This window comes from Opisthocomus hoazin, chromosome Z (assembly GCF_030867145.1).
Source record: "Opisthocomus hoazin isolate bOpiHoa1 chromosome Z, bOpiHoa1.hap1, whole genome shotgun sequence".
Taxonomy (NCBI): Eukaryota; Metazoa; Chordata; class Aves; order Opisthocomiformes; family Opisthocomidae; genus Opisthocomus; species Opisthocomus hoazin.
Window position 1 is genome coordinate 18,354,756 of NC_134454.1, and position 11,772 is coordinate 18,366,527.

Here is an 11,772-nt window from a genome sequence, read left to right on the forward strand (position 1 = left end):
TGTAATCAGAGGGCCTTGGTAGGAACAGATGTAAGTCAGATTTATTAATATCTGCCACCCAAATGAACTTCCATCCCCACTGAAGGTAGCAACCAAACGCCCAACGACTGCAAGTCATCCACTTTTACTGGGTACATTTAGACGTGTTCTGAGACTGATCTTTTACTCTTTAATGAGAAAATCTCCCTCTTGCCTCAATGACTTTTGGGTAAACACTCTGAAACAAAGACCCTGATGTGGTATTTACTGTTTGTGTATAGGAAACGCATAGGAGCCCCTACTCATAGAAAGAAGTCATGCATATTAGATAGTATGCAAAAACAGAACATAATGATTAAAAGAGGTAAACATCAGTCCCAAAGAGCTGACAACCTAAATATTCACAGGTTTTCTGTGAACCAGTGCTATACACAGCATGCTGGCTCCACACCACTAAATATCTTTTAAAAAAACATTCGCTTTTACTGTACACCCACTGAAGACAGAAAAAGCACTCTTTGCATCTTCATGGACTCCTTGTTGAGTTTCTAATCAGCAAGGATGTCCGCTCATATTCTGAAGATTCGGGTTTGGTCTAGATGAGTAAATACCACCCACAGATTTACAGGCACATTTCTACTGAATCTCCACAGCAGTTACTCTTGAGGCGAGCAGAAGCTGCAGCTACGGAGGACTCAGCAGAACTAAGCAATAACACCTTCCACCACAAAGCAAAGAAGAAATGAACGGCAAAAGACTACGTAGACAGCAGGCTGATTCTGTAGATAGGAAGTAGTGATACACACATAGAGATTACACGTGTTCCCTACTAATTATTATATCTGTGTGTAAAATAAGCACATACTGTCTTTTCTTTCTAAATTGACTTACCACAAGATGCTGTTGTTAGCATCTGCATACATACTATATCTAAGCACAGAACTCCACTGCTTCCCTGGAGAAAATGTACATGGTCATGAACAGTAATAGCCATTGATGTCCCTGTACGACCAAAGGAATACAATAGCGGTTTTATGACGTCTTCTGCCAAACCACAGTCAGTGTTCATCGCAAAATAAACCAAAGTATCACAGCCTGAATGTTTTCATATCAATTATCACTGTTATCCTCTCTAAGATGGTGACAAATACAAAAAAAGAATGTCTCCAGAGAGCTGAGAGCGGCTTTCACACAGAAGCCCTGAGAGCATCACTAGGGGAATGCACGGTATGTGCAGGGCCGGAGTTGAACTAGACTGCGGACAAGCACTGATACCTTCACCGTGCAAACAGCGGGGCTGTAGAGCAGACTCCCGCCCTTGTGTTAGCAGGTCTGTAGGCCACAGCGGTGATGTAACTCGCTGTCTCGACCCACCCGTGCTGCTCAGACTAAGGCAATATGGCTGGTGCTGTGACCCGAGACCTCCGTAAGCCTCTGTTACTCAGGTCAAAACGTCAGGAGCACGGCGCGCTGTGACCTCCAGCCTCCTCCAGCCACCTCTCCCCATGCCACGCCACAGCACCTGCAACAACCTTCTCCTCCTGCGCAGACCAGTGGGATCTCCGAGACGCCTGCTGGTTTTCTGGCTGCCTCGAGTGTAGCAAGGCTTTTTCTCGCACTGCCTACATTTTCAAATCTGCCCGCTCGGCTTACCTACATTGGCTTGGTTTTCTTTCACGGCTAGTACTACATGCAGTTACACTCAGCATCTGCTCCAAAACAACCAAAGCTGACAAGGAAGGAGAGAGGACGACTTACTTCCCAGAGGTGCTGCGTATTCCTGACGGCTCCCGACTGGACCTTCTCTGGCAGGAGCAGGACGCCCTGGAAGGGCCCGATCCAGGTGCCTTGCTGGATCCGCTGTGCCGCGCAGATGCCGTAGGCCAGGCCGGGCACGGTGCTGGTGCAGAGGCACACCTCCCGGGGCAGGTCCCGCAGCCACTCCGGGATCTCGGGCGGAGGGGCAGCCGCGGCCGCGCTGCTGGTGCCCACCAAACGGCGCAGGGAGTGGAGGGGCCCGTGCATGGGGCACTCGCCGTTGCGGTTATCGGCACACATGTCACATCCTGCGGGGCAACGAGGGAGAAACGCTGTCAGCGCGCTGCTGCTGCTGCTGCTGCTGTTGCTGCTGCTGCTGGCCACCACCATGACCGCCGCCACGGGCAAGGCTGTGCCGATCCCCCTTGCTTTCCATTTCACGGCAGCACTGCACTCCTACGCACCGCGCCCTTTCGCGTGTTCCTTAGGATGGCCTCCCTGCAATCGCCAAAGCCCTTAATACGAAATCCCAAAGGCTGAGCAGAAACCCTGCAGGCGTTCTGCAAGCCTAGTGAGTTGACAGACCTGCCAAGACTCATTTCTTTTAACACGGTTTTTTAAGACTCATTTTCTGACTAATAGAAACAGCCCATTTAAACCATCCCAGCTTGTTTCAGTGAGACGTTCTAAAACACAGCCACAGTGCCTCACAAGTCCCCCTCATTTGCCTTACCACAGTTCAGCCCAAGGGTTTAATTGGAGAAGGATTTAGTTTCATCCTTATGTTAAATGAACGTTCACTCTACTTTTTACGTTAACATGTGTTTGCATGCCTGTCTGTTTAGAAAATAAAATAAATACAGCAGAACATCAGGAATGACAAATCAGAGCGTGCATGGATATTTACTTCCTAGACAAATCTAACCTTTAAATTGAAATCATGTAGCAAATATTACTGATTCCTAGCATGCATTTGAAAATTTTTATTGAACAGGAATGCACGTTCTTCGCCTGTTCCGTGGAGCTGAGGCTAAGAACAGAAACAGCATGTCTGGTTTTGTGAGCGTCTCCCATCAAACAGAGCAGTTTGTAAAAAAGTTAATTTCCCTAACTGCTCGTAATAACATATGATGCTTCTCTATTTTGGGAAGATCCTACTGTGATTTTTCTTTTTCTGAGCACAGAAAATTCTGGTTAAATGTTTCCACTGCACACTATTGCACGTGCCATGAATGTACAACTTCCAGGAAAATGCTTCATGCTCAGGAAATCCATTTCTCTGGAGGTATGCTGAGTTAACGTAACAACAAATCTACTGAAATAGGTTACCGTCTTCTGCACGTTTCACTTTTGTAGCACAGTCAAGGTTTTCATACAGATTTATTCCAGAAATACAAAGAAAAAACAATAACTATGTCACCGTACTCATGTAGCAAGTCCTAGATCTTTCATCCAATAATTTTATACAATCTACATCCATTCTTACAAAAACAAAGTGCAGCATTCACCGCAGAAGCTGGAGCTTCTTGGTCTAAGCCATGTACTTAGACTTGCTAGATTGCCAGTAAGATCAGTTTCAGTTCTTGGGGGACTGACTCAGCCGTTCTTCTTTCTAAGGTGGATACTCTATGTATTACATAGGCCTTTTTACTACAGAGCCTTCAGAGGAAAACCTTCCCTTCTATTCAGTAAAAACCTTCCTCTCTGTTCAGTAAAATGCAAAAATCATGCATTCAGCAATATGAAAATACTCCAAAAGTTATATGTGGAAGCCAATTTCCCTCAAAACTGTTCCACCTTCGAGCCTTGCAGCGTCCCTATGCGGTGCTCGTCCCTTCGGGTTCTCCACCCATAACACCAACTGCAGATCTCAGCAGAAAGCAAGGAAGGCAGCGCTGTGCAGCACGGCGCATTGCTGCGACGGGAGCTGCTTCAGAGGAAGGCCGGCCTATGGAACTCAGCTTGCGCCATCGCCGAGCTGCCACCAGCATACGGAGGACAAGCACCCTGGCAGGCGGGAGGGAAGGAGAGCCTTCGCCCTCACATTGCAGCACGCCAGGGCAGCAACAGGACAAAGCCACCTAGTGCAGACTGTGCTCATACTGGCAAAAAAGATGCCTTTTGGCTGGAGGGTTAAAGCCTTTCCATAAGAATGTAATCCCTGTCGCCAAATGGCTCATTCGTTGGGTTAAGCCGCAACTGCAGAGAGGTTTTTGCTCACTCAGCCACGTCAGTTAGAGGTGGCTGGAGGATGAGATTTGCAGGACCCCAGGGAAAAGGCTTCTGGCTAGTCCTTAGAGAAGGTTACTACACAGCAAATATTCCTACAGCCTTTCCCAGGCATAATGAATAAAAGGCAGCAAGTACATGCCGGGGCTTTTTGTTGTTCATGTTGTTTCCACAGCTAGCTTGGAAAGTGAGGTATCACTGCAACATCTTTTCTTTCCTCTTCAAACCAGTCATCCAGAAACCCCATGGTTTTGGCACATCCAGTGCTCTCAGGGGCTGCACTGGAGTCTAGCATTGGAGGTCATACAGGAAAGGATCTCAAATAGGAAAAAAAGAAAAAAAAAAACCCCAACCCCAAACAGGCTGGCACGTGAGTACACTTTAAACAAAGCCGGCATCTTACCACACAGGTTAGAAAGAAAATATCTGACAGGAAAACCAAGGGTTTAAAGAGTGGATGCTTAACCATGACATCAGGTAGCACCAAGGGCAGGCTCTCGGATCCGACATGTTTGCACTCTTTGACCATGTTCTAGACTTGTAACTTTCTTTCCAACTACCTGCTTATTGATGGCTTCCTTGGAGACACCGTGCCTCTGCAGCAACTTACATTAAACACACTAAGGCATCTTCACGTCTCCACTCAGGCAATTTGTGTGTCAATTCCCTGCACCCTGCCACCAGACATGCAGAAATTTTCATACACTCAACTATTAGTACCTGCCTAGAGCAAGGATTTATTCACCTTGTACCAACAATAGGTGTGCATGAGTGTGGATAAAACATTTTATTTCTGTCTTTTCAAACAAAAGAAATTAAGAAATTGACGAGGAGTATAAATGAATCCCGTGCCACTGTCGTTTACCCTTACAGAAAGTCACACATAGTGATACTCATTTTCCACAGTCCAAAAACACTGGTAATGTCTTCATGCTTGGCAGCGGCAGCATCTGATCTCCTGCTGTGTTCCTTTCTCTTTGTCCTGCCAAAGCTGAAAATTTGGAAAATGGGACGACTCCTGAAACTGTTTTGGCTTATGACTTGTTGATGAGAGGGAAGGAGTCTGTCTTTAACTCTAAGCAGTACCAAACTTCTTCTTAGTTGCCCACTTTATACATCTATCTTCAGGTTTTATGCAATTGTTCAAATAAAACCTAAAAAATTACTCGTAAATGTTGTAAGGAGTAGAAGCACTACTAGACTTATTTTACCATGCCTTGAGTAAAAAGGCGTCTTTTCCCCTTCCATGACTAACTTCTGGGTAACGATACGTGGAAGGCTTTGACCCCAGCACACTTTCAATAACGTTACACCACCCTTTTAAAGACAGTCCCTGTAAGCAGCGGATTCCTCTGCCTCTGAGGGCAAGGGAAGAAAGTCCTTAACATCAGATAGAGGAAAACAGAGAGAGCTTCAAGAAGACTTGCACTCTGTCCCACCTCACAGAAAGGACCAACAGCGTCATCTTCATGGATACCGCAAAGTAGGATGTGACAGAGTGCACAAACTTGCTTAATAACACATGGAAAAGAAGGGGCTTTTTTGAGAGGGTGAGTCCTGTGGTCCACTGACATCACTAGAGTCTCCAAACGGGACAGCAACTGTTAAGACCCCGGCGGGTGTGGGAAGCTCACGTGAAAGGGACACAGTGGGACAAGTGTGAGCTTTCCAGAGGGCTGCCACACGGGGCAGCAAGGAGAGACGCGCTGTGCGCTTCCTCCTGTTTTGGCCTCAGAGAGCTGCTGTGTGAGTACGGGCCTCCTCCAAGGACCGCTGAAATTAATACTTCACCTGGTTTTAATTGTGTCAGGCAAGCCCCGAATCAAGACAAGAAGCAGCAAGAAATGTGAGAAAATTGAGGGATTTGCTGAACATGGAAAAAGCAAGGAGCACTGCAGCTAGAGCAGAGCATTTCCTGATAAAACCAGGAGATGCAGAAGGTAAGGTCGGTGGGAACGCTCCATTGCAGGCCCTGACGCAGCCGGACTCTTTGGAAGGAGATCAGTTTCTCACTTTGCATCTTCATGCTCTAGAGATGGAAGGATTAAGGCAAGGAAGAAGCAAGAAAAAAAATTAAACTGTTTCCTAGGGGAGCTGTTTAGAACAGCTCTTTTGGGAGGAGTGCAATACGTTACCATTTATTTGCCTCCACAAACACACACGCAGCACAACGCCAGCACTGTAACTCCATGTGACTACTCTTAACAGTGCTAAACCTAAGCAAAGGGAAAGGATACACCATTGCCCCCAAAATACGATTCTAAACACTCTCCAATGTAAAGAACACTAGTACTGCATATTTTAAGGGAAATCTGAGCAGGGAAAGCTTTTGTCAGTGAAAGGTAGGGTCCAACACAGCATTTTAACCAGCGAAGCAGCTGTAACAATAAATGAAATAAATACATTTTTGTCTTGGCAATAATACGCTTCAAAGGTGCAGTTATACTGGATACCTACAGCTTGCTGGTATTGAAAAAGGGTGGCCTCTGACCCCCTGCTTCATAACTCACCACCAGCACGCAGGTACACGGTGCAAGCGGCCGTCCTTTCGCACGGCGTTACTCACCAGCGGGTGTAAATCACTGTGGTCGGGCCCGGGTGCCCAGCTCGGAGGGGGGGTGGGCTGCGTGAGACAGAACCCCTCCGTCTCTCTGGGGTGACGGGTTCCTCGTGCCCCAGTGCCCTCATCGACCAGCCTGCATCAGCCTCTTTTGGCGGAATTAATCGTGGTTCCTCGCAGACCGACTAACTTGAGGCAGGCTATCGGGCAGGGGGGGGGGGGGGGGGTGTTTGGTGGTGATGAGGGGGTACACACAAAACGCAGATGTGCTTTTCCCCTCGGGTTCCTGTTATTTGTTTGTTTATCTATTCCAAACGCAGGCTGGGTTGGGGGTGGTGGGGATCCAGCCCCCGGGGCAGGATCGCAGCGTGGGGCTTTCACGTTGTTTCTGGTGGGAGGTGAGGGGCCGGGGGGGGGACGAGGCTGTGGGAGATGTGTTTGATATTCCCTGCCTTCGACAGCAGGTATGAGTGAATTAAATTTCTGTGTCAGGTATGAGAAGGGTAGGAGAATATTGTGTGTAGATAAACCTTGCCACCCCCTGCCCCTGAGAGACCCCCATATACAATGTAGAGATGATGAATAGGCTCTGGGAGAGGAGATCGAAGTTCAGTCCGCACCGGCTCCACTCTCTCCTACAAAACTATAGGGCAATTAATTGTGGCTTGTCCCCTCATCCTTCATCTGCTGGTGGCACATATCGATGGAGATTACTGCTGATGGACCATTTTATCACCCTAAATAAACAGTCACCACCTTCTCTAACCTCAATCTAATATACGGCTATCTGCTACGTTTAAGGGTGCTGGGTAACTGATGATGTAAAATAGCTAAATCGTACAGGTTACCGGCAGCCTGGGGGAGGGGGAGGCGGGGGGGGGGGAATCCAAACGTTTCGCACGGCGCTACCCAGCACGGCGGGACCCATCACGGCGGGGCCCATCACGGCGGGACTCATCACGGCGGGGCCCATCACGGCGGGACTCATCACGGCGGGACCCATCACGGCGGGACCCATCACGGCGGGACCCATCACGGCGGGACCCAGCACACCCATCAGGGCGGCAGGCCGGCGCGCCCCGGCGCGGGCAGGGCAGCCGCGAGCCCCTCGCTGCCAGCGCCGCTCCCCAAGCCAGCTGGGGAGCCAGCCGGCCCCGCGACCCCCACACCTACCCCAGCAGACCCCCTCCTAAGCGGCAACACCCCTCCGCCCCCAGAAATACCCTCAACCCCAGAAATACCCTCGCCCTTCCCGACTCGGAGCTGGGGAGAGAAGGGTCCCCAGCGCCCGCCACGTTACCAGGGCTGTAGCACAATCCCCTTTGCTTCCCTGGGAGCAGAGGCGGCAGGGCCCCAATTAGCGTTGTGTCTCTCCGCAGTTGTTTTCTGCTTTATTTCATTTTGTTGTTTATTTTTTTCCCCCCTAACTAAGCCCCTTTCAATTTAAAACAATTACACGCAGACACGTAACCCGCAGCTCCTCAGCGACCCTAGCCCGGGGGCCTCGGCGCAGCCCGCAGTCCCCTCTCCCGAGCGGGGGTCCCGCCGGGGGTCGCCCCGCAGATGGAGGGGGTGCTCTGGCCGGGGCGGGGAGGGGGCATTTGGGAAAGGAGGGAAGGCAGCTCTGAAGCGAAACCCCGAGCCGGCAGCCCGCAGGCGGGCAGGGCCGAGCCGGCGGCCCCGCGGGCGGGGGAGGATCGGGCCCCGCGGGAGGGTGCCTGCGCCGGGGTGTCCGAAACTCGGGTGAAAAGTTTTTGCTCGGAGGCAACTCGCAACCGCCGGAGCGAAAGTCGCGTTGCGAACAAGTTGAGCGATCAGACTTATCAGCTCCCGCTGCGCAAAAGGGAGAAAAAAAAAAAAGAACAAATAAAAAGAGAGAGATCGCCAGCAGCCCCCTGCCCCGTCCCGGCCGGGGTCTGCGAGCGTCCCCTCTGCCATCGAACCCTTCGCTGCCTCCTCGAACCCGTTCTTGATGTCGCGACTGGGGAGAAACTCGCGCAGATCTCGCCTGCGACCCCGCGGCGCGCGCTTTTATTCCGCTCGCTCCTGAAAAATGCTCCCCCCGAATCGCTTTTTTATCTTCCTTTCTCTGTTCGAAACCTTTATCTGGCGGATTTAGGGAGCTGCTCCGAGAAGTAAAGCAGGTATCGTCCGAAAGATGCGGTCGGCGATTAGAAGCTCGCTTCGGGTTCCGCCAAGTGCGTGGAACTTGGGACATCGCGTTTTCTGCACCCGAGAATAGAAAATACACTCAACACGTTACACTGCAGGGTAAAACTAAGCACGGGGAAGTCGCTCAAAACAAAGTCGGTATCTAGTATAGAAAGATTCGCAACGTTAAGCAGAGGGAACCCTCCAAACTCAGAGTCAGCTTTCCTCTCGCTCTCCGAGACGTACGCGGGGTGATTAACACTACGCTAGCATCCACGCGGTTTAATTAACACACAACGGAGTTTCACGGGAACTTTCGAAATAAACTCCGCGTCTGAAACGAAATTAAACGAATCCGAGTTTTTCTTGGGCGTGTGCTTACGGACCGCTGGTTGGGGGTATCGTCGGTCTGTTCAGCGGCCTTCCTTACACTGGCATTTCGGGGCGGGGGGGGGAAGAACAACAAAACCAAAGGATTTTAAGAAACCTTAGGAAGAGAGCGGGTGTTTGTCTGAAGCGACGAAAAAAAAGTGCACACGCTGAAGCCACACTCCGGCGTTTTACCAGGGACAGATCCGTGTGCTCTAAATGTTAGTAATAAATCTGATTAATTAATACAAATGTTCACCTAGTTATTTTCAGCTTGTGAATTTCTTCGGTTGCGTAGTATCGACAGAAACAGGAACAAAACACAGGCAGAGCCAATGTCTAAAATCACAAACCTCTCGTCGATACAGAAGTACCGGGCCCCCCCCCCCAAAAAAAAAAAAAAAGAAAAAAGAAAAAAACCAGCACCCCCCTCCATAATTGGCAGCCGCAGCATGAAACGCTTTCTGACCACCGAGTGCTAAGCGAATTCCGACGCTCAGGCGGGCGACCCTTTTCGTCTAGAAAACCAGTTTTTCGTACTAAACGACCGTGCCACGCTTTTCCGTAGGGGTGAAAACTAAAACCGGCGAGGTGTTACAGAGGTCTGAAAGGGAGCGATACTCGGAGAGGGGGGGAAACTCTGCCCTCGCCCATCCGACGAAGTCGGCAACTTTTCCCCCGCCCAGCTCGGGGGAGCAACGGCTCCGCGGGCGCTTGGCGCAGCCCGGACTCCCCGGGCAGGAACGGGGTGACGGAGGACCGGCTTTACAGCAAATCCCCCCGAACCACCCCCGCGCCCGCTCCCCCCGGCAGCCCCCCGAGGGAAACCGACGGGCGGAGAGCCGCCTCTTCCCCTCCCGGGCAGGGCCTGCGGCCCGGGCAAGGCGGGCGAGCGCCGGAGGTGTACCGCCCGCCTCCCGAAAGCGGCTGGAGGGCAGGGAGGGGAGGGAGGGAGGGCGGAGGATGCTCCTCACGGGCTCCCCGAGGCCGTCCCGCTGCGGGGAGAGGAGGGGGGCGGCGGGCCGGGGCCGCGGTACGTACGGTTGTTGGGGTCGCCGGCGTGCTGGTTCAGGGGGATGATCTCCATGCGCTGCTGCCCGTACAGGTAGTAGTCCAGCTCCTCCGCCGTGCACCGGAACCGGGCGGCCACGCCGCGCTCGCCGGCCTTGCCGCTGCCCGCCCCGCACGGGTCCCTGCCCGGCGGGGGAACGGGCGCTCCCCCGGCCGGGGGCTCGGAGCTCTGCGGCGGCCCGAAGAGCGGGAGCTGGCCGGCGGGCAGGGAGGTCAGGCCGGCCAGCGACGCGGCCGCGCAGGAGGAGGCGGAGGAGGAAGACGGGGTGGACGAGGAAGAGGAGGAGGAGGCGGAGGAGAGGGAGGCCGGGCGCTGGCGGAGGCCGTCGGCCGGGGGCTCGGCTCTCTCGGGCGGCTGGAGCTGGGCGAGGGCCCCGCCGGCCTTGAGCTGTCCGCTCTGCGGGAAGAGCTGCTGCCAGTGCTGCAGGTAGGCGGGATCCACCTTCAGGAACGCGGAGCCGCCGGGGTCGCCGGGCTTCAGCATCGCGCTGCCTGCGGAGCCGGAGGGGGAAGCGGGAGAGCAGGAGTCAGACCCCCGCGCCGCCGGGCACGACCCCGCAGCCGGGCAGCCCCGGGGCGGGCGTGGGACGCACACCGGGCAGCGCCCCAGCCCCGGGCCGGGGTTACTCCGGGGCTACCGCGGCGGAGAGGCGGAGGGGCCGAGGCCGAACCGCGCCGGCCGCCCCAGCCCGGGGCCGCCTTACCTGAGCGGGGAGCGGCGGAGCGGCTGCGGCGCTGTCGGCTTGCGGGGGTGCGGGCAGACCCCGGGGACCCCCGGAGCCGGGGGACGGCCGAGACGGGGAGAGCTGTCCCGGGCCCGCGCTCAGCGGGAAGCGGGGTGCGCCCTGTCCGGGGCCGGGGTCCGGCTGGGGCCGGGGTCCCGCTAGCTGCGAGCCGCCGGGCTCCCTCCGCCGCGCATCGCCGTCGCGCCCGGGCGCGTTGCTCGGCTCTGGCAGACTCCGGGCTGGACACGTGGGTTTTACGACAGCGCAAAATACGAGTAAGTGTGTGTGTGTGTGTGTTTGCGCGTGTGTGTGTGCGTGTGTGTGTGTGTGTGTGTGGTGGGTGTGTGCGGGAGGGAGGGAGGGGACGGAGAGGGAAGTTACCAGCGAGCCTGAACGCGGAGCCCTTTTTTTTTGGCAACTTCCCCCACTTTGTTCCTTGCTCAACTTTTAAAGCTGTCCTTTTCTATCCTTCCCTCCTTCTTCCCTCCTTCCCTCCTCCCCCCCCTCCTTCTCCATCCCTCCATCCCTCCCTCCTTCCTTCCCTCCGTCCCTCCCTCCATCCCTCCCTCCCTCCCCGGCTCCGGGAGCGCTGCTCCCCGGGGAGCGACGGGCTTTTCTCCCGGGGGAAGCGCAGCAATGCCCCGGCTTCCCGGCGCAACCCCGAGTGGGCTCCGCGGCCCCGGCCGGCGCCTTGCGCCCTGGAGCCCCGGCCTTGCCTGAAACCCGCCCGCTTCCCTCCGGGGTGGTTTTCAGAGACACCGGCCCCCCCCGGCCCGTTTCGCTGTCCTGGCACTCTCCCACCTGCTTTACTTAACGCGTCCCCCGGGGTGTGCTCCCCTCCCCCCCCCCGAGAGCTGCCGCAGGGGGTCCCGACACAGCCGAGGGGACCCACCGCCCTCCAGTTCCTCCCTCCTCGTGCCCCCCGGCACG

The 11,772-nt window shown here is 54.2% G+C and overlaps 1 protein-coding gene across 1 annotated transcript in view; it reads right to left on the minus strand.

Annotated features, from left to right (window-relative positions):
* PRDM6 (PR/SET domain 6) overlaps window positions 1-10,601 on the minus strand; it is a 72,274-nt gene extending 61,673 nt beyond the window's left edge. The window contains exons 1-2 of the mRNA XM_075411585.1: window positions 10,088-10,601; window positions 1,738-2,045 (exon numbers count right to left, since the gene is read on the minus strand). Of these exons, the coding sequence (XP_075267700.1) occupies window positions 1,738-2,045; window positions 10,088-10,601 (822 nt within the window). The remainder of the gene's footprint in view (window positions 1-1,737; window positions 2,046-10,087) is intronic.
* Window positions 10,602-11,772: the final 1,171 nt, after the last annotated feature.